General features: G+C 37.7%; 1 protein-coding gene across 3 annotated transcripts in view; it reads left to right on the top strand.

Moving 5' to 3' along the window:
• The window catches only part of gas2l3 (growth arrest-specific 2 like 3), a 104,552-nt gene that overhangs the window by 55,353 nt on the left and 24,199 nt on the right, over positions 1-25,000 (top strand). For all 3 annotated transcript variants that reach the window (XM_062066285.1, XM_062066287.1, XM_062066286.1), the window contains 2 exons: positions 932-987; positions 19,244-19,430. In XM_062066285.1, the coding sequence (XP_061922269.1) occupies positions 964-987; positions 19,244-19,430 (211 nt within the window). In that variant the 5' untranslated portion in view covers positions 932-963. The remainder of the gene's footprint in view (positions 1-931; positions 988-19,243; positions 19,431-25,000) is intronic.

The raw sequence follows: 25,000 nt of genomic DNA, 5'->3' as shown, positions 1-25,000 counted from the left end.
CGTTAACGTTACTCACAAAAAAGCTGAACTCATGAATGCTTGTTGCCACTATGGACTTAAAAAGTTACGTACTGTGAGTTGTTCCCTTCATCCATGGCTCCAACATTTTTCTTCTTCAGGTGCTCCTGAAGCAATGTTGTACTTCCGTGCCATTTTGCAGGAAACGCTCTTCTTTGAAGTCTTTAAAGTAAAGTGTTCCCACACTTTTGACGACTTAGGTCGTACACTTTTCTCCATTGAAGCAATAACCTCAAGATGTTTCTCTGCTAAACTATCGGTAGTGTTTTCCTGCCCTGGCGCTGTTTTGTACTGTTTTTGTACTTATTTTTTTATTATTGTTTCTCAGCTGTTTATAAATGTTGCAGTTTATAAATAAAGGTTTATAAAACAAAAAAAACAACAAAAAAATTACCAAAAAATAAAAAAAGCCTCTGCGCATGCGCATAGTATAGTTCCAACGAATCGATGACTAAATTAATCGCCAACTATTTTGATAATCGATTTTAATCGATTTAATCGATTAGTTGTTGCAGCCCTAATATATATATATATATATATATATATATATATATATATATATATATATATATATATATATATATATATATATATATATATATATATATATATATATATATATTCCTCACGCACTAATTGACTTAAACAGTGCACTTGCGGCATGTCACGTTATCGATGGTAAAATGCATTTTTAGACAATATGACTTGCGTGAGTAGCTAGGAGGCGGTAGAAAATGGACTAGAAAGGACAGATGAAAAAAAACAACAAAAAAAACCCTTTTTTTTTTAAACTTGGGACTTCGCGCGGGCCGGATTTTGGACGCTGGGGGGCCGTTTCCGGCCCGCGGGCCGTAGTTTGGGGACCCCTGATGTAGAGTAAATGTCTAACGTTTTTTTTTCCCTCTTCCCGCAGAATGAAGAAGTGAATCATCTGAGATTGCAGTCATGGCCGTCCAGACTGGCATCCAGGTGAGTTCAGGCATGGACTCCTGTGCTACATGAAGTACATTTATTCTAGGTTGGCACAGCTGCATGAAATGTATTTCTTGCTGCGTGCTGCGCCCCCTTTAGGCGTTACTCGCTGTCCAACTGGAGCGCAAACATCGCCGCTGCTCTTCCACTTATTTGGATTATTTCCCCCAAAAGATGGAGACATCTGTCTCGCACTGATCAAGTGAAGCCGGCCCACGTGTGTCACAGCACGCCGTCTTGTTCTCATCACGCGTGGCTGCCAGTCCGCTATCCAGACCATGAGGAGTTCCTTCTGCTCATTTTTGGGAGGGGTGGCTGGAATGTGCCAAACTTTTTTCCCCCCTCCGCTTTCCTCCCAGCAACGAATGTCAAGTATGCAAAACTCCCAAACAACAAATGTGTCAAGTTACATATTTTGGGAACACACGCCTCCGTGGGTCATTGCATCCTTGAGTCAGGACAGTCAGCCTCTGCTAGTGATGTGCCGATCCATACTGACATAGCGATACCGCCGATACCACATCTTTATGCTCTGATATCGATTTTCAAATGAAAAATATCGATTCTTTAGTTCGCGGATGTCCCAACTTTTTCCACAAAGAGCACATACTGAAAAGTCAAAGTATGCCACGGCCATGTTGATGTTGTTTTATTATTATTTTTTAAATGCTAACAACATATATATACATTTTTAAAGACAGAACTTTGTCTCAGCTTTGAATTATAGGTATATTATTCTTATTCTTATTATTAGATAGAACATTTTAGATTTTTCTCATTACATACTAGGGTTGTCTCGGTACCGGTACCAAAATGTGTTTCGATACTTTTCTAAATAAAGGGGACCACAAAAAATTGCATGATCGGCTTTATTTTAACAAAAAATCTTAAGGTACATGAAACATATGTTTATTATTGTAATTTAGTCCATAAATGAAATAGTGAACATATGAGACAACTTGTCTTTTAGTAGTAAGTAAACAAACAAAGACTCCTAATTAGTCTATGCAGTAACATATTGTGTCATTTATACACCTATTATTTTGTACACATTATAAAGGGCAAACTGTAATAATTTATTATTAATCCACTTGTTCATTTACTGTTAATATCTGCTTATTTTCTGTTTTAACATGTTCTATCTACACTTCTGTTAAAATGTAATAATCACTTATTCTTCTCTTCTTTGATACTTGACATTAGTTTTGGATGATACCACACATTTAGGTATCGATCCGATACCAAGTAGTTACAGGATCATACATTGGTGATATTCAAAGTCCTAATGTGTAACTATTCCTCGTCCTGCAGTGATAATGTTACTTGTAAGAAACATACTTTATTTGTCGCCATGGAGGTGAGGATTAGTGATTTAGAAGTACCTAATGTAACCTGTGATATTTATACACAAATGAATGTGTTTTGATCATCAGTACATTTCCTGTTGTACTTATTACGGGGTGGGTGGATGTAAGGAACAGTGTAACTCGGCTTGTCGCCATCACGTCTCCACCTCATCGCTGCCACCACAGCCTGGGGGGGCAATAGACTACAGACTGTGGTGAAGTAGGCTGGTTTCGTCGCGTGAAGAAGCCTACAATTTTTGGTTGTGTTTTCCGCTCCATTTGCTGAATGGCGATATACGATATATATCTCAATATTTTTTCCGTAAAGTAAAAACAAAACACAAAACAGTCCTACTTACCTACAGTCCTACTTACCTGAGATACTAAGTATGTCATTATTATGACTTAGTAAGTCAATATTTGGATTTAGTAATTTACTAAATTAAAATAATGACAAAATAATGCCTTACTAAGTCAAATTAATAAGCGTTTGCAATAAGCGTTTGGGGAAAAAAAAGAGTTAAAAGTGGGGCCACATGCTGACATATGCTCAACTCATCATGCTTAATTTATTACAGCATTTGGGAAGCCTGTAGTTCATTTTTATTATGTAAATGTTATATTTTTATCAGCATGTGATAGCAGGGACCCTGCCATTCAAAACTAGGCTGCTACATTACTAACGACTAATGTAACTATAGCTGAAAAAATAGTGCAATAACAATAGGAGAGACTATTCATCCCTGAACACCATGGAGTTCATGTAGGCTTTATGATGCAGTTACATTATTATATCAACTATCAGAGACAGCTTCAGGAAACTCTTTATTTAACATAATGTCCTTTTTTGCTGCTTCAACACAGCTCAATCAACACAGAAAAAGGTAAAGTGAAATAACTTAGTTGTTAACTGTAGGTCAATAATGCTTGTCTTTCTCTCAGACAGACAGGGCTTTGCTGTCCGTAACACACACACACACACATGCACACACACACGCACGCACGCACGCACACACACACCCACCCCAAGTGAGCTAACGTTACGCTAGAAGCTAATTAGCTAGCCTTCACCTCAAGGACTGCGAGTGAGCTGAGGTAATAACATCCTGTAATTTGATTTTGATGTTATTATTCATTTCATCTTCTGATATATTCAAAATTAACACCAATGGAGGCATTTTAAAACTCTGCCAGATACGCCTGCAATTAACAATTATTTTGATTGTCAATTAGTCAACGATTATTCAGATATTAAAACTTACACATTTAATGGCTCAAATTTTTCCAGTGACTTCTAAATGCAGCTTAAGTTATTTCAGGCATGTGCTGATAACAACAAAGACAACTAATTAATTCATAAATATTTATTTATTATGTAACTGTGCTGCTCATTCAGCTGGTATAAAAATTAAATGACTAATAACATGATGTCTATTTAAAAGAAAGGAAGGAAAATTGTTCAAAAACAAAACAATTAACCATGTTTATCTGTTTAAAAACAGTTAAAATGGCAGCAATGAAAACAAACAAAACACAAAATCTAACTTCCTCTAAAAGAAAATCATTTTGTGGTGTTTAAAAAGCTGCATACTGATATATTGATTATTGATTAACTCTTGACAGTTTTAGCACTCTAATAGACTCAATGTGTAGAATTATATCTAACAAAACCCAAGACCAGTGAAGTTGTCACGTTGTGTAAATGGGAAATAAATAAAAAAAATACAATGACTTGCAAATTCTTTTTAACTTATATTCAATTGAATAGACTGCAAAGACAATATATTTAACTTTAGAACTTTGTTATTTTTTTGCAAATATTAGCTCATTTGGAATTTGACGCCTGCAACATGGTTCAAAAAAGCTGGCACAAGTGGCAAAAAAGACTGAGAAAGTTGAGGAATGCTCATCAAACGCTTATTTGGAACATCCCACAGGTGAACAGGCTAATTGGGAACAGGTGGGTGCCATGTTTGGGTATAAAAGCAGCATTCATGAAATGTTCAGTCATTCACAAAACAAGGATGGGTCGATGGTCACCACTTTGTCAACAAATGCCTTACCAAATTGTTTAAGAACAACATTTCTCAACCAGCTATTGCAAGGAATTTAAGGGTTTCACAATCTATGCTCCGTAATATCATCAAAAGGTTCAGAGAATCTGGAGAAATCACCGCACGTAAGTGGCTAGGCCTAAAACCAACATTGAATGCCCATGACCTTCGATCCATCAGGCGGTACTGCATCAAAAAGCGACATCAGTATGTAAAGGATATCACCACATGGGCTCAGGGACACGTCAGAAAACCACTGTCAGTAACTACAGTTGGTCGCTACATTTGTAAGTGCAAGTTAAAACACTACTATGCAAAACGAAAGCCATTTATCAACAACACCCAGAAACGCCGCCGGCTTCGCTGGGCCCGAGCTCATCTAAGATGGACTGATGCAAAGTGTAAAAGTGTTCTGTGGTCTGACGAGTCCACATTTCAAATTGTTTTTGGAAACTGTGGACGTGGTGTCCTCTGGACCAAAGAGGAAAAGAACCATCCAGATTGTTATAGGTGCAAAGTATAAAAGGCAGCAACTTACATATCTGTGAAGGCACCATTAATGCTGAAAGGTACATACAGGTTTTGGAGCAACGTATGTTGCCATCCAAGCAACGTTACCATGGACGCCCCTGCTTATTTCAGCATGACAATGCCAAGCCGCGTGTTACAACAGCGTGGCTTCATAGTAAAAGAGTGTGGGTACTAGACTGGCCTGCCTGTAGTCCAGACCTGTCTCCCATTGAAAATGTGTGGCGCATTATGAAGCTTAAAATACCACAACGGAGACCCCCGGACTGTTGAACAACTTAAGCTGTACATCAAGCAAGAATGGGAAAGAATTCCACTTCAAAAATGTGTCTCCTCAGTTCCCAAACCTTTACTGAGTGTTGTTAAAAGGAAAGGCCATGTAACACAGTGGTAAAAATGCTCCTCTGACAACTTTTTTTGCAATGAGTTGCTGCCATTAAATTCTAAGTTAAGGATTTTTTTGCACAAAAAAAGTACATTTCTCAATTCGAACGTTAAATATTTTGTCTTTGCAGTCTATTCAATTGAATATAAGTTGAAAAGGATTTGCAAATCATTGTATTCTCTTTTTATTTACCATTTACACAACGTGACAACTTCACTGCTTTTGGGTTTTGTAGAAGGACACCATGAAGAACGTTAGCACTGAAATCACAATGCTGGCTGACGTTATTTTGCCTCCTTTGAAGGATCCTCCCCCTCTGCCTTTCCACGGCCCTTCCAGGAGGTTTGGAGGCCCTCGGTATAAGTGGCTCAAGTTAAGCGCATGAGCTAAATCTAATGTGGAGGCGCATGCTGCTTTAAATCTCCACGACTACCTTGCATTATTTGCTGGATTACCAAGACCGCGTTCCTCTGGTCAAAACCCAGGTGCTTTAAGAAAATTGCAGATTAGCTCCTAATCTGCTCTCAATGCAGATTTAAAGAAATGCATCTTAATCTTTTACGTAACGTGTCGTGAACGCGACAACATGCTGCCTCGGGTTTCTAATTAGCAGGAGGTCACATGACTTGTTGTTATGCAACGTCCATCTGGGTCCATTCGGATCTTTTCATGGAGGTGACGTTCTCACTTTGGAACCTCAGGTGTTTGTGTTTACTCTAGAGTTCATGTCGACTCCAGATGTTGGCACGTGGTCAGATGGTGCCTTCAGGGACCCCGAGCACGCGAGCCCGTGACTTCATGAGATGAGTCACCGTGGCCGGGAGTGGAATAAACCCCGCTAATTGGAGGAGCGGTTTGGAGTTGACTTCATTGAGCGCGCGTGGGAATGTTTTTGATGGCTTTTAGGACAAGTTTGGAAAATATCCTCCAGGATAGTAGTTGAATTTAGTTTTATGTGGGGCAGACAAGGTGATGTTTTACATCATTCTTTTTTCCATTTACTAACACTAGTACGGTATACCGGTATTAGTATACAAACCCCGTTTCCATATGAGTTGGGAAATTGTGTTAGATGTAAAGATAAACGGAATACAATGATTTGCAAATCATTTTCAACCTATATTCAATTGAATGCACTACAAAGACAAGATATTTGATGTTCAAACTCATAAACTATTTTTTTTTTGCAAATGATAATTAACTTAGAATTTCATGGCTGCAACACGTGCCAAAGTAGTTGGGAAAGGGCATGTTCACCACTGTTACATCACCTTTTCTTTTAACAACACTTAGTAAACGATTGGGAACTGAGGAAACTAATTGTTGAAGCTTTGAAAGTGGAATTCTTTCCCATTTTTGTTTTATGTAGAGCTTCAGTCGTTCAACAGTCCGGGGGTCTCCGCTGTCATATTTTAGGCTTCATAATGCGCCACACATTTTCGATGGGAGACAGGTCTGGACTGCAGGCGGGCCAGGAAAGTACCCGCACTCTTTTTTTACGAAGCCACGCTGTTGCAACACGTACTGAATGTGGCTTGGCATTGTCTTGCTGAAATAAGCAGGGGCGTCCATGAAAAAGACGGCGCTTAGATGGCAGCATATGTTGTTCCAAAACCTGTATGTACCTTTCAGCATTAATGGTGCCTTCACAGATGTGTAAGTTACCCATGTCTTGGGCACTAATACACCCCCATACCATCACAGATGCTGGCTTTTCAACTTTGCCTCGAAAACAGTCTGGATGGTTCGCTTCCCCTTTGGCACGATGATGATGACACGATGTTGAATATTTCCAAAAACAATTTGAAATGTGGACTCGTCAGACCACAGAACACTTTTCTACTTTGCATCAGTCCATCTTAGATGATCTCGGGCCCAGAGAAGCCGGCGGCGTTTCTGGGTGTTGTTGATAAATGGCTTTCGCTTTGCATAGTAGAGTTTTAACTTGCACTTACAGATGTAGCGACCAACTGTATTTAGTGACAGTGGTTTTCTGAAGTGTTCTTGAGCCCATGTGGTGATATCCTTTAGAGATTGATGTCGGTTTTTGATACAGTGCCGTCTGAGGGATCGAAGGTCACGGTCATTCAATGTTGGTTTCTGGCCATGTCGCTTACGTGGAGTGATTTCTCCAGATTCTCTGAACCTTTTGATGATATTATGGACCGTAGATGTAGAAATTATTTTTATAAAATTAAGTTGAAAAATGAGTTTATAAAATTATGTTTATAAACTCAGGAAATATGTCCCTGGACACGTGAGGACTTAAATTATGACCATTGTATGATCCTGTAACTACTTGGTATCGTACCGATACACACATTTTTGGTGTCATCCAAAACTAATGTAAAGTATCAAACAAGAGAAGAATAAGTGATTATTACATTTGAACAGAAGTGTAGATAGAACATGTTAAAACAGAAAATAAGCAGATATTAACAGTAAATGAACAAGTAGATTAAAAATTATTTTTTTACAGCTTGTCCTTTATGTGTACAAAATAATAGGTGTATAAATGACACAATATGTTACTGCATATGTCAGCAGACTAATTAAGAGTTTTTGTTTGTTTACTTACTACTAAAAGACAAGTTGTCTAGTATGTTCACTTATTTTATTCAAAATATTAAATGGGTTTTACTTGTATAGCGCTTTTCTACCTTTTTTAAGGAACTCAAAGCGCTTTGACACTATTTTACACATTCACACACTGATGATCCACTTTCAATCCAATCCACTTTATTTATATAGCACATTTAAACAACAAAAATGTTTCCAAAGTGCTGCACAGCAATATTAAAAACAATATTAAAAACAATGTTCAAATATTATCCTTACCTCCACCAATGACTGAATAAAAACAAAAAAATAAATAAATAAAAAACCAACATAAAAAATGATGACAATTTAAGGACTAAATTACAATAATAAACATATGTTTCATGTACCCTAAGATCTTTTGTTAAAATAAAGACAATAATGCCATTTTTTTGGGTCCCCTTTATTTAGAAAAGTATCGAATTACATTTTGGTACCGTAACCCCAGTAAGGACAGATTGAAATAGCAGTGTTTCCCACACATTCATTTATTTGTGGCAGCCCGCCACGAAAGAATTAAGGCCGCCACAAAAAAAAAAAAGTTTTTAAATGTTTTTAAACAATTTTTTTTTTTTGTCCCGTCCAGCTTCTCAGGCAAATCATATAGTTGATATAGATGCCCATATCGGCTGTTCAGAATTACTTTACAAAAGAGAAGTGTAGGATCAAGATTTTTGGAGCTCTTTGTTCAGTGGATCAGATGTTTGATGAAGCTTTGTGTCTATCTACCACCACTACTGTTTTCTGTTTATTTGTTACTGACTGTGGCAGGACACCTCTGCCTCTGTTTCACTTTATGTTGCTGGTAAATAATATGGTTGTAGTAGTAGGCTAAAGTTAAATTATTTAGTATGCACTAATTAAAGGGGAAGAGCTTTAAGAGACATTTTAGCTTTTATATTCTTATAAGATATATTTATAAGCGGTAGAAAATGGATGGATGGATGGATATTTTTTGTAAGAACCACAATTAATAAATATATTTCAGTGAATAACTTATTGTTCAAATCTGAATATAAATATGTACATAAAGTGTTGTAATTATATTGTAAAATGTGGATGGATGGACGTTTAAAACAAAACTGTTATTATTAATTAGTAAGTATACATTTTTTGAGCCTTTTTAGAGAAAATCATATTGTAGTAAATTATGCAAATTACTCGATGTCATGGTGACCACACCCATAGCCACGCCCCCACCGCCACAGGTATCTTGGCAGTTTATGGGAAACACTGAATAGTATTACATGGTTATTCCCTCCACTATATTTTTATTTTACATTCATTAGGGGGGTGGCGTGGCGAAGTTGGTAGATTGGCCGTGTCAGCAATCGGAGGGTTGCTGGTTACTGGGGTTTAATCCCCACCTTCTACCATCCTAGTCACGTCCGTTGTGTCCTTGGGCAAGACACTTCACCCTTGCTCCTGATGACTGCTGGTTAGCGCCTTGCATGGCAGCTCCCGCCATCAGTGTGTGAATGGGTGAATGTGGAAATACTGTCAAAGCGCTTTGAGTACCTTGAAGGTAGAAAAGCGCTATTCAAGTATAACCCATTTATAATTATCATTTATTAGAATCATTTTTTTTATTTTAGTGTATTTATTTATATTTTCTGGATATATATGTATATATGTATTTATTTCCTTCTAATACACATACTCTAATACATTTAGAAAAAAAAAAATTTCCTTCACTTTTTTTAGTAATAATTTCAGTGTTTTTTAACCAAAATATCTGTTTCTTAGCAGTGGTGCTCAGTTGTAATACACTTCTCCACCACATGCGGCAGTTATGACAATATCAAACAAACAGAAGAAGTATGGAGCTAAAGTCATAGAGAAGTTTAAGTGCAACAAATATGACTAAAGTGGTGAAGCTGTATTTTCATTTGCACTTTAATTTTTTTGACAGTTTCTTTCAGAATAATATGAATTATAAATTATTTATTACATTTGTATAGAATGTATTTTTTGATTTTAAAGGATTATTGATATTTTAATTTGTTTCAGCACTGTACATTTTGAATACGATTACAACCAAGACGTATGCTGCACGTTTGTCCTGTCGGCACAAGACTCTGAACACTCTCACTCACCTGGAAGACATGTCCCAATGTTGCTGCTGACATGTCCCAATGTTGCAGCTGACATGTCCCAATGTTGCAGCTGACATGTCCCAATGTTGCAGCTGACATGTCCCAATGTTGCAGCTGACATGTCCCAATGTTGATGCTGACATGTCCCAACGTTGCTGCTGACATGTCCCAACGTTGCTGCTGTGATGGACACTGAGATGAAGGCCATGTGCAGGTTATGTAACCAAACATGTCTGCATGACTCACCCTCATGCACATCTGTTCCTCATCTGTGGATTACAACGATGCTCCTACACAATCTAGGGATGTGTTGGACACACCATGGGTGTTGTTGGACTGCAGAGAGGCATGACATGGACATGAGATGGACATGACAAGGACATTAGATATAAATGAGATGGACATGAGGAGGACTTTATATACAGTATAAATGAGATGGACATGAGGAGGACATTAGATATACATGAGATGGATATGAGAGGGCATTTGATATACATTAGATTTACATGAGATGGAAATGAGAAGGACACGAGAGGACATTAGATATACATTAAATGGACATGAGAAGGACACGAGAGGACATTAGATGTACATGAGGAGGACATGAGATGGACACGAGAGAACATTAGATATACATTAAATGGACATCATGGGAAGGACACGAGAGGACGGAGGACATTAGATATACATGAGATGGAAACGAGAAGGACACGAGAGGACATTAGATATACATGAGGAGGACATGAGATGGACACGAGAGGACATTAGATATACATTAAATGGACATCATGAGAAGGACACGAGAGGACATTAGATATACATGAGGAGGACATTAGATATACATGAGATGGAAAGGAGAAGGACACGAGAGGACATTAGATATACATGAGGAGGACATGAGATGGACACGAGAGGACATTAGATATACATTAAATGGACATCATGAGAAGGACACGAGAGGACATTAGATATACATGAGGAGGACATTAGATATACATGAGATGGAAACGAGAAGGACACGAGAGGACATTAAATATACATGAGGAGGACATGAGATGGACACGAGAGGACATTAGATATACATTAAATGGACATCATGAGGAGGACATTAGATATACATGAGATGGAAATGAGAAGGACACGAGAGGACATTAGATATACATGAGGAGGACATGAGATGGACACGAGAGGACATTAGATATACATTAAAGGCCTACTGAAATGAATTTTTTAAATTTAAACGGGGATAGCAGATCTATTCTATGTGTCATACTTGATCATTTCGCGATATTGCCATATTTTTGCTGAAAGGATTTAGTATAGAACAACGACGATAAAGATTGCAACTTTTGGTATCTGATAAAAAAAAGGCTTGCCCCTACCGGAAGTAGCGTGACGTAGTCAGTTGAACATATACGCAAAGTTCCCTATTGTTTACAATGATGGCCGCATGAAGTGAGAGAGATTCGGACCGAGAAAGCGACAATTTCCCCATTAATTTGAGCGAGGATGAAAGATTTGTGGATGAGTAAAGTGCAAGTGAAGGACTAGTGGGGAGTTGAAGCTATTCAGATAGGGAAGATGCTGTGAGAGCCGGGGGTGACCTGATATTCAGCTGGGAATGACTACAACAGTAAATAAACACAAGACATATATATACTCTATTAGCCACAACACAACCAGGCTTATATTTAATATGCCACAAATTAATCCTGCATAAAAACACCTACGTGTTTGTTATGCTAGCTCCTATGCTAGCTCCTAGCTCCATAGAACACGCCAATACAATTCAAACACCTGATCAACACACACAATAACTCAGCCCAAAAGACCGTTCACCTAACCCAAGGTTCATAAAGCTTATATATTTTTAAAAAGTTACGTACGTGACGCGCACATACGGTCAAGCTATCAAATGTTTAGCAGCCAAGGCTGCATACTCACGGTACCTGATATTCAGCTGGGAATGACTACAACAGTAAATAAACACAAGACATATATATACTCTATTAGCCACAACACAACCAGGCTTATATTTAATATGCCACAAATTAATCCTGCATAAAAACACCTGCGTGTTTGTTATGCTAGCTCCTAGCTCCTATGCTAGCTCCTAGCTCCATAGAACACGCCAATACAATTCAAACACCTGATCAACACACACAATCACTCAGCCCAAAAGACCGTTCACCTAACCCAAGGTTCATAAAGCTCATATATTTTTAAAAAGTTACGTACGTGACGCGCACGTACGGTCAAGCTATCAAATGTTTAGCAGCCAAGGCTGCATACTCACGGTACCTGGTATTCAGCTGGGAATGACTACAACAGTAAATAAACACAAGACATATATTTACTCTATTAGCCACAACACAACCAGGCTTATATTTAATATGACACAAATTAATCCTGCATAAAAACACCTACGTCTTTGTTATGCTAACTCCTAGCTCCTATGCTAGCTCCTAGCTCCATAGAACACGCCAATACAATTCAAACACCTGATCAACACACACAATCACTCAGTCCAAAAGACCGTTCACCTACCCCAAGGTTCATAAAGCTTATAGATTTAAAAAAAGTTACGTACATACGCAAAAAAAAGTTGCGCACATACGGTCAAGCGCTCAAATGTTTAGAAGCCAAAGCTGCATACTCACAGTAGCACGTCTGCGTCTTTGTCATCCAAATCAAAGTAATCCTGGTAAGAGTCTGTGTTGTCCCAGTTCTCTACAGGTGTCTGTGTATCGAAGTCAAAAGTCCTCCTGGTTAGAGTCTCTGTTATCCGAGTTCTTCCATCTTGACTGCATCTTTCGGGAATGTAAACAAAGAAGCGCCGGCTGTGTACTGTTGTTGCTGACTACGTTCGAAAAATACGTCCATTTCGCACCGACAACTTTCTTCTTTGCTTGCTCAGCTTCTTTCTCCATAATGCAATGAACATGATTGCAACAGATTCACGAACACAGATGTCCAGAATACTGCGGAATTATGAAATTAAAACAGAGCTTTTTCGTATTGGCTTCAATGTGGAAGGCATACCCGTGTTCCCCGGGCCACGTCACGCGCATACGTCATCCTCAGAGGCGTTTCGAACCGGAAGTTTAGCGGCAAATTTAAAATGTCACTTTATAAGTTAACCCGGCCGTATTGGCATGTGTTATAATGTTAAGATTTCATCATTGATATATAAACTATCAGACTGCGTGGTCGGTAGTAGTGGGTTTCAGTAGGCCTTTAAATGGACATCATGAGAAGGACACGAGAGGACATTAGATATACATGAGATGGAAACGAGAAGGACACGAGAGGACATTAAATATACATGAGGAGGACATGAGATGGACACGAGAGGACATTAGATATACATTAAATGGACATCATGAGGAGGACATTGGATATACATGAAGAGGACATTAGATATACATGAGATGGAAATGAGAAGGACACGAGAGGACATTAGATATACATGAGATGGAAATGAGAAGGACATGAGAGGACATTAGATATACATGAGATGGAAATGAGAAGGACACAAGAGGACAATAGATATACATGAGATGGAAATGAGGACACGAGAGGACATTAGATATACATAAGAATACATATGAGGACATTAGATATACATGAGATGGACATGAGGAGGACATTAGATATACATGAGGAGGAGATTAGATTTACATGAGAGGACATGTGAGGACATTAGATATACATTAAATGGACATTAGAGGACATTAAATGGACATGAGGACACGAGAGGACATGAGATATACATGAGAGGACATGTGAGGACATTAGATATACATTAAATGGACATTAGAGGGCATTACATGGACATGAGAAGGACACGAGAGGACATGAGATATACATGTGAGGACATTAGATATACATTAAATGGACATTAGAGGACATTAGATTTACATGAGAGCACATGTGAGGACAATAGATATGTATGAGATATACATGAGAGGACATTAGATATACATGAGAGGACATGTGAGGACATTAGATATATATGAGATATACATGTGAGGACATGAGATATACATGAGAGGACATGTGAGGACATTAGATATATATGAGATATACATGAGAGGACATTAGATATACATGAGATATACATGAGAGAACATGTGAGGACATTAGATGTATATGAGATATACATGAGAGGACATTAGATATACATGAGAGGACATGTGAGGACATTAGATATATATGAGATATACATGAGAGGACATGTGAGGACATTAGATATATTTGAGATATACATGAGAGGACATGTGAGGACATTAGATATATATGAGATATACATGAGAGGACGTGAGGACATTAGATATATATGAGATAAACATGAGAGGACATTAGATATACATGAGATATACAGTACATGAGAGAACATGTGAGGACATTAGATACATATGAGATATACATGAGAGGACATTAGATATACATGAGATATACATGTGAGGACATTAGATATATATGAGATATACATGAGAGGACATGTGAGGACATTAGATATACATGAGATGGACACGAGAGGACATGAGAGGACATTAGATACACATGAGAAGACATTAGATATACATGAGAGGACATGTGAGGACATTAGATATACATGAGAGGACATTAGATATACATGAGAGGACATGTGAGGACATTAGATATACATGAGATGGACACGAGAGGACATGAGTATGAGGATTCATTATCAGTGGCTGGCTGTGGGCACTTTGAACACATCACTTGACGCCCATCAAAGCACGATTCATGGTCATTGACCCGATTTCCTCACGTGGTCCACAAAATGCCGACAACGTTTCAGAAGTCTGATGTTTCAAATGAATGTGGAGACATTGGTAAGATTCCTTCATGGGCTCATGACGTCTCATGGGCCAGACTGAAGACGTAGTTTGGACGTCATAAACACTTTTTTGGACTAAATGTCTCCAATATGACACCAACTCTTGTACTTTTTAGTGGTGACAACAACACCTTGAATTGTAACTTCATGACTTTGTTGACTTGGACGGGTTGTCCACATACGTGGGACCAATTACATTAAGGATAGACTCTTCTGGACTGGACTGGACTCTACTGGACTGTACTGTACTGGACTGGACTGGTAATAACAATGAAGAAGCCGATCTGTGGTGTCAACAATGGAAGGTCTCCCTTCACACGGGACATAAAGCCTTCCACGCCCACTCATCTTTGTCAGGTCTTCACAGGAGAAGCATTCATAGTTGGTCACCTGACTCCAGCACTCAAGTCCGGAGGAATCGTTGAGGAAAAGTCATTTGAGCTCCTCTTATTATTAGAGCCTGATAAACTGCCTTTGTACCAAGTATCATAAACAAGAAAGATGTCCAGTGGGATACATTGTGGTTGTCTACACCATTCAAGTTCCAGGTCATGGTGTCAAACTAGTTTTTTGGTAAGGCCACATTGCAATTATGGCCCTCTGGAAGCGTGACTACATATCAATATAAACCTGCTATAGCTTCATGACACCATTTCCTTTTGATTAGTATATTTTAATGATTATATTTTAACTTACAGATTGACACATACCTCGCTTGGATATCGTACGTCAAGTGACAGATATTTATGTATTTGTTAGTACAACAAAAACAACAAAATAAAGGGACATATGATTGCTGCAGGCCAATTAAAATGATATGGCAGGCCACTTTAAATAATGTTGTGGACCACATACAATGATTGGGTGGGTGGACCACATTTATTTATGTGGCAGGCCAATTTAAATAATGTTTTGGACCACATACAATGATTGTGTGGACCACATCTATTTATGTGGCAGGCCACATTCAATAATGTTGTGGACCACATACAATGATTGGGCAGACAACATTTATTTGTGTGGCAGGCCACATTTCAATAATGTTGTGGACCACTTACAATGATTGGGTGGTCCACATTTATTTATGTGGCAGGCCACATTTAAATAATGTTGTGGACCACTTACAATGATTGGGCGGACCACATTTATTTATGAGGCAGGCCATATTAATAAATGTTGTGGACAACATACAATGATTGGGCGGACCACATTTATTTATGTGGCAGGCCAACTTAAATAATGTTGTGGACAACATACAATGATTGGGTGGGCCACATATATTTATGTGGCAGGCCACATTCAATAATGTCGTGGACCACTTACAATGATTGGGTAGACCACATTTATTTATGTGGCAGGCCAGTTTAAATAATGTTGTGGACCACTTACAATGATTGGGTGGACCACATTTATTTATGTGGCAGGTCACTTTAAATCATACTTGCCAACCCTCCCGTTTTTAGCGGGAGAATCCCGGTATTCAGCGCCTCTCCCGGCAGAGATTTTCTCCCGACAAACTCCCGGTATTCAGCCGGAGCTGGAGGCCACGCCCCCTCCAGCTCAATGCGGATCTGAGACTGAGTGGGGACAGCCTGTTCTCACGTCCGCTTTCCCACAATATAAACAGCTTGCCTGCCCAATGACGTCATAACATCTAGGTCTTTTAGAGAGTAGAGTGCACAACTGCACACACAACAAGGAGACGAAGCAGAAGAACGAGGAAATTACAGACATGGCGATGCCGTCGACGAGCAAGATGAAGAAATACGCTCGCAAGTTCCAAAACGAATGGAAACAAGAATTTCAGTTCAACCAGGACAGTTCGAAGGGGAAGGTGTATATTGCCTGTAAATTTTGTAGAACAGACTTCTCCATTGAACACGGTGGCCGAAATTATATACTCATCATGAACGGAGAAGTTAAACAGGACAATACTGCCATCTAATGGATAGCCACCGGAACACTGAAATTCAAGTATTTCTTTTATTTATATGTAAATTTAAAAAAAATATATATATATAGCTAGAATTCACTGAAAGTCAAGTATTTCATATATATATATATATATATATATATATATATATATATATATATATATATATATATATATATATATATATATATATATATATATATATATATATATATATATATATATATATATATATATATATGAAATACTCGAGTTGGTGAATTCTAGCTGTAAATAACCACGCCCCCCCCACACACCTCCCGATATTGGAGGTCTCAAGGTTGGCAAGTATGCTTTAAATAATGTTGTGGACCACTTACAATGATTGGGTGGACCACATCTATTTATGTAGCAGGCCACATTCAATAATGTTGTGGACCACATACATTGATTGGGTGGTGTGCAATTATTTATGTGGAAGGCTACTTTAAATAATGTTGTGGGCCACATACAATGATTGGGCGGACCACATTTATTTATGTGGAAGGCCACATTCAATAATGTTGTGGACCACTTACAACGATTGGGTGGACCACATCTATTTATGTAGCAGGCTAACTTAAATAATGTTGTGGACCACTTACAATGATTGGGTGGACAACATTTATTTATTAATGTCAGGCCAATTTAAATAATGTTGTGGACCACATACAATGATTGGTTGGTCCCCATTTATTTATGTGGCAGGCCACATTAAATAATGTTGTGAACCACATACAATGATTGGGTGGTCCACATTTATTTATGAGGCAGTCCACTTTAAATAATGTTGTGGACCACTTACAATGATTGGGCGGACCACATCTATTTATGTAGTAGGCCACATTAAATAATGTTGTGAACCACATACAATGATTGGGTGGTCCACATTTATTTATGTGGCAGGCCACATTAAATAATGTTGTGAACCACATACAATGATTGAGTGGACCACATTTATTTATGTGGCAGGCCACGTAAAATATTGTTGTGGACCACTTACAATGATTGCACGGACCACATTTATTTACATTAAATGTGGCAGACTACATTTATTGAAATGGTGGGCCACTTTAAGTAACATGGTGGGCCACGTAAATGAGGTGGTTTACCACATAAAATGATGTAGCAGACCACATAAGATGATGTGGTCGGCCACATTATATGTGGTGCGCCACTTTAAATAACATGGCGGGCCACGTAAACGATATGGCGGGCCACGTAAACGATGTGGCACACCACATGAAATGATATGGCCGACCACATGAAATGATGTGACGGACCATAAAAATGATGTGGCAGGCCAAATGAAATGACGTGACGAACCACTTTAAACAATGTTGGGAACCCCATACAATGATTTGGCGGGCCACAAATAATGTGGCGACGACATTAGATGATGTGGTAGGCCACATTAAGTAATGTGGCGGGCGGGCCACATAAATGAGGGGGGCCATATAAATGAGGTGGTTTACCACATAAAATTATGTAGCAGACCACGTAAAAAATTATGTGGTGGGCCATATTAAATAATGTAGCAGACCACATAAGATGATGCAGCAGACCACTTAAGGGAGGTGACACACCACATAAAATGAGGTGGCGCACCACATTAAATAATGCTGTGAACCACGTGAAATGATGTGGCGAGCCACTTGAAATAACGTTGTGGACCACTTAAAATGATGTGACCGACCACATAAAACATGTGGCGGGCCAAGTAAATTATGTGGCAAACCGTATTAAATAACGTGGTGGGCCACATTAAATAACGTGGTGGACCACATTAAATAATGTGGAGGACCACATGAATGATATAGCAGACCATATAAATGATGTGGCAGGCCAAATAAATTGTAGTGGCGAGCCAAATTAAATAATGTTGTGGGCCAAATAAAAGGATGTAGCAGACCACATAAAATGATGTGACTGGCCACGTAAATGTTGTGGCAAGCCGTATTAAATAACGTGGTGGGCCACCTTAAATAATGTGGTGGGCCACATTAAATAATGTGGTGGGCCACATTAAATAATGTGGTGGGCCACATTGCATAACGTGGCGGACCACATAAATGATGTAGCAGACCATATAAATGATGTGGCAGGCCAAATAAATTGTAGTGGCGAACCAAATTAAATAATGTTGTGGGCCAAATAAAAGGACGTAGCAGACCACATAAAATGATGTGGTGGACCACATTTATTGGCGTGGCGGACCACCTTAAACAATGTGGTGGACTACATTAAATGACGTGGAGGGCCACATTAAGTGATGGTGGGCCACTTGAATGAGGTGGTTGGCCACTTTAATGATGTGCTGGGCCAGATTAGGGTGTTGAGTCTGACATGTTGTAGGTTGTTAGAAGTAGTTTGACAAAAAAAGACAAGTAGATGGTAGACAAATGTGTGATTGTTGTGTTTTCTTGTCCAGGTGTGGTTTGGAGAGAAGTTCGACGCCCCCTCGCTGAGCCCGCGTAGTCCTCGGAGCCCCTTGGCCCAGCGGCACGGCCCCGGCCTCACAGACGTCTTCCAGTACGACCAGTGGCTGGCGGTGCGGCATGAGGCCACCCTGGTGCCCATGCAGGAGGACCTCGCCATCTGGCTCACGGGCATGCTGGGTAAATTACACTCGGACTGACATGACGGCCATTACGGATCCATATCCAAATCCATAAATTTGCCGCACCATTTTAAAAACAACAAGTAAAAGCAGTGAAGTTGTCACGTTGTGTAAATGGTAAATAAAAAGAGAATACAATGATTTGCAAATCCTTTTCAACTTATATTTAATTAAATAGACTGCAAAGACAAGATCATTAACATTCAAACTGGTAAACTTTATTTTTTGCAAATATTAGCTCATTTGGAATTGAATGCCTGCAACATGTTTCAAAAAGCTGGCACGAGTGGCAAAAAAGACTGATAAAGTTGAGGAATGCTCATCAAACATTTATTTGGAACTTCCCACAGGTGAACAGGCTATATGGGAACAGGTGGGTGCCATGATTGGGTATAAAAACAGCTTCCATGAAATGCTCAGTCATTCACAAACAAGGATGGGGCGAGGGTCACCACTTTGTCAACAAATGCCTGAGCAAATTGTCTAAGAACAACATTTCTCAACCAGCTATTGCAAGGAATTTAGGGATTTCACCATCTATGCTCCGTAATATCATCAAAAGGTTCAGAGAATCTGGAGAAATCACTGCACGTAAGCCATGATATTGCAGACCTTCGATCCCTCAGGTGGTACTGCATCAAAAAGCGACATCAGTGTGTAAAGGATATCACCACATGGGCTCAGGAACACCTCAGAAACCCACTGTCAGTAACTACAGTTGGTCGCTACATCTGTAAGTGCAAGTTAAAACTCCACTATGTAAAGCGAAAGCCATTTATCAACAACACCCAGAATTGCCGCCGGCTTCGCTGGGCCCGAGCTCATCTAAGATGGACTGGTGCAAAGTGGGAAAAGTGTTCTGTGGTCTGACGAGTCCACATTTCAAATTGTTTTTGGAAACGGTGGACCAAAGAGGAAAAGAACCATCCGGACTGTTCTAGGCGCAAAGTGTAAAAGCCAGCATGTGTGATGGTATGGGGGTGTATTAGTGCCCAAGACATGGGTAACTTACACATCTGTGAAGGCACTATTAATGCTGAAAGGTATATACAGGTTTTGGAGCAACATATGTTGCCATCCAAGCAATGTTATCATGGACGCCCCTGCTTATTTCAGCAAGACAATGCCAAGCCGCGTGTTACAACAGCGTGGCTTCGCAGTAAAAGAGTGCGGGTACTAGACTGGCCTGCCTGTAGTCCAGACCTGTCTCACATTGAAAATGTGTGGCGCATTATGAAGCCTAAAATACCACAACGGAGACCCCCGGACTGTTGAACAACTTAAGCTGTACATCAAGCAAGAATGGGAAAGAATTCCACTTCTAAAATGTGTCTCCTCAGTTCCCAAACCTTTACTGACTGTTGTTAAAAGGACAGGCCATGTAACACAGTGGTAAAACTGGGACAACTTTTTTGCAATGTGTTGCTGCCATTAAATTCTAAGTTAATGATTATTTGCAAAAAACAATGGAAGTTTCTCAGTGTGAACATGAATAGACTGCAAAGACAAGATATTTCAATTGAATATAAGTTGAAAAGGATTTGCAAATCATTGTATTCTCTTTTTATTTACCATTTACACAACGTGACAACTGGTTTTGGGTTTTGTACATTGCAATGGTTTTGAAAATGAAAACGAACAAGTCGACACTCCTGGTTTGGACTTAAACATGCGGGGGATTACAATAGCACCCAAAATAAGTCCGGGGGCCCTCCTATGGCCCTCCATTGTAAATGAGTGGCCTGAGGCCCCTGGTCGTCACAAAGTCCACAATGCATAGAAGACTAAGGACAAGGATTGCTCCACTCAAGTTAAATTCCACACAATAAAAAGCCTGAAAGGAGACTCCCTGCACACCACCTGCCTTTCTGCACCTGAGGGGTCGCAGTTGGGGTCCTTCCTGTCACGTTCCTAGTAACGCCCCTTGTGGGAAACACTCAATGGCTGATACTAAAACCAACAGTAGGCTCAGTTTCCATTTCCTCCCCGCTCCTTTATGGAGCAAAAAACAAGATGTCCCGATAAGGGATTTAGTTCTGAGGGACCACTAAGGGCCACAAGGAAATAGCAGCATCCTAATCCAACTACACGGGAGAAAGTGCACCACGTAGCGACCTTTCAACACGACATTCTGACCTCTACGCCTCAATTCCTGCTTTCCAACACTAACTCTCACATGTGAGCCGCTACTTTGTTCCTACGCTTTGAACCCTGCGGCTTGTACTTTTGTATATTTTCAAAAAAATCATGTTGGATAATAATAGAGCGTTCTATTCAGATTGAGCTTAATATTGATTTCATTTTGTTTTATGCCCTTTTTGTTCAACAAAACACAAAATGTGCAACAATTCCTTTTTTAAAGAAGAATATTCCATGTGAAGTTTTTGGAGCTTTTAATAGGTCAATAATTCCTAGAAACATTGAATTTCATTCATTATTTTTTTTTTTTCATAAATCCCACTAAAATGTTCAGTGACCCCACTCATAAAATTGAAAAAATACCTCATACATCAATTTTTTAAAATTTCAACACTTCAGTCTCTAGATCAACTTCAAATATATTTGTCGATTATAAGTGTTTTTTAAATTATTATTTTGTTTGTTTTATGCCCTTTTTGTCATACAAAACCTCATATTTTATGGAAAATATACAATATTTCCTCCCCAAAATATTTTTAAGTGGAATATTCGATGTAAAGTAATTGGAACCTTCAATACATCAATTCATAACAGCGTTGATTTTAATTCATTATTATTCTTTGAGCAATGACGATTTTAAAAAAGTGTTATAAATAAGTCATACATATTTGTTTACTTTCAACACCTAAATCTGTTGATTATAAATTATTATTTTATGTTTTATGCCCTTTTATCATAGAAAACTTCAAAATAGACAAAATATGCAATAGTCTCTCTCCCCCCCCAAAAAAATTCAAGAATAATATTTCACATTTATTTTCATTCATTATTAAAAGAGAGAAAAAACCTCCACTGAGATTCTCAGGGACCCAAAAATGTCCCACACATATAAGTCTTAAAAATATGTATCTCTTAAAGCTCTAGATCAACTTCACATCTATTCGTAGATTACACGTTTTTATTATTCTTTTATGTTTTTTTGTTTGTTTTATGCCCTTTTTGTTATAGAAAACATGTTTTTAATAGCAAACACAAAATATACAGCATTTCAAAGTGGAATTTTTGATATGAAGTAATTACAGCCTTAAATATGTCAATAATTCATAACAACATTGAATTTGATTCATTATTATTTTTTGAGCAATGGCCGTTTGAAAAAATAAACAAATCCCACTAAAACTCTCAGGAGCCGACTTATGAACGTGTTAAAAATAGGTCATATATTATTTTTTTTACTTTCAACACTTTAATCTCTTCACATCTATTTAGTTTGTTTTTGTTTGTTTTATGCCCTTTTTGTCAAAGAAAACACACAAAATATGCAATATTTACCTCCAAAAATATTTCAAAGTGGAATATTTGATGTGAAGTAATTGGAGCTTTAAATATGTCAATGATTCATAACATTGATTTTGATGCTTTCTTATTTTTTGAGCGATGACATTTTGAAAAAATAAAAATAAATCCCACTAAAACTCTCTGGGACCCAATAAGGAGCCCACTCAAGAACGTGTTATAAATAGGTCATATATTATTTTTTTAAACTTTCAACACTTAAATCTCTTCACATCTATTTGGTTTGTTTTATGCCCTTTTTGTCAAAGAAAACACACAAAATGTGCAATATTTTCCTCCAAAAATATTTCAAAGTGGAATATTTGATGTGAAGTAATTGGATCCTTAAATATGTCAACGATTCATAATATTTATTTTTGATGCATTATTATTTTTTGAGCGATGACATTTTGAAAAAAATACTAAATCCCACTAAAACTCTCTGGGACCCAAAAAGGAGCCCACTCATGAACGTGTTAAAAGTAAGTCATATATTATTCTTTTACTTTCAACACTTACAGTAAGTCTCTTCACATCTATTTGGTTTGTTTTATGCCCTTTTTGTCAAAGAAAAACACAAAATATGCAATATTTTCCTCCAAAAATATTTCAAAGTGGAATATTTGATGTGAAGTAATTGGAGCTTTAAATATGTCAATGATTCATAACATTGATTTTGATGCATTATTATTTTTTGAGCGATGAAATTTTGAAAAAAATAAATAAAAATCCCACTAAAACTCTCTGGGACCCAATAAGGAGCCCACTCAAGAACGTGTTATAAATAGGTCATATATTATTTTTTTAAACTTTCAACACTTAAATCTCTTCACATTTATTTGGTTTGTTTTATGCCCTTTTTGTCAAAGAAAACACACAAAATATGCAATATTCCTCCAAAAATATTTCAAAGTGGAATATTTGATGTGAAGTAATTGGAGCTTTAAATATGTCAATGATTCATAACATTGATTTTGATGCATTATTATTTTTTGAGCGATGACATTTTGAAAAAATAAAAATAAATCCCACTAAAACTCTCAGGGACACAAAAAAGAGCCCACTCATGAACGTGTTAAAAGTAAGTCAAATATTATTTTTTTTAACTTTCTATCATGTTGTATGCTTGCATGTTCGAAATAAACTCAAACTCAACTCAACTCAACTCAACACTTAAATCTCTTCACATCTATTTGGTTTGTTTTTGTTTGTTTTATGCCCTTTTTTTCAAAGAAAACACACAAAATGTGCAATATTTTCCTCCAAAAATATTTCAAAGTGGAATATTTGATGTGAAGTAATTGGAGCTTTAAATATGTAAATGATTCATAACAATATTGATTTTGATGCATTATTATTTTTTGAGCGATGACATTTTGAAAAAAAAAAAAAAATCCCACTAAAACTCTCTGGGACCAAAAAGGGAGCCCACTCATGAACGTGTTAAAAGTAAGTCATATATTATTCTTTTACTTTCAACACTTACAGTAAGTCTCTTCACATCTATTTGGTTTGTTGTATGCCCTTTTTGTCAAAGAAAACACACAAAATATGCAAAGTTTTCCTCCAAAATTATTTCAAATTGGAATATTTGATGTGAAGTAATTGGAGCTTTAAATATGTCAATGATTCATAACATTGATTTTGATGCATTATTATTTTTTGAGCGATGAAATTTTGAAAAAAATAAATAAAAGTCCCACTAAAACTCTCTGGGACCCAATAAGGAGCCCACTCAAGAATGTGTTATAAATAGGTCATATATTATTTTTTTAAACTTTCAACACTTAAATCTCTTCACATCTATTTGGTTTGTTTTATGCCCTTTTTGTCAAAGAAAACACACAAAATATGCAAAGTTTTCCTCCAAAAATATTTCAAAATGGAATATTTGATGTGAAGTCATTGGAGCTTTAAATATGTAAATGATTCATAACAACATTGATTTTGATGCATTCTTTTTTTTGCAATGACTTTTTGAAAAAATAAAAATAAATCCCACTAAAACTCTCAGGGACACAAAAAGGAGCCCACTCATGAACTTGTTATAAATAAGTCATATATTATTTTTTTTACTTTCAACACTTAAATCTC

This window comes from Entelurus aequoreus, linkage group LG12 (assembly GCF_033978785.1).
Source record: "Entelurus aequoreus isolate RoL-2023_Sb linkage group LG12, RoL_Eaeq_v1.1, whole genome shotgun sequence".
NCBI classification, from domain to species: domain Eukaryota; kingdom Metazoa; phylum Chordata; class Actinopteri; order Syngnathiformes; family Syngnathidae; genus Entelurus; species Entelurus aequoreus.
The sequence above is the reverse complement of the archived record's forward strand: the minus strand, read 5'-3'. Positions and strand labels throughout refer to the sequence as shown.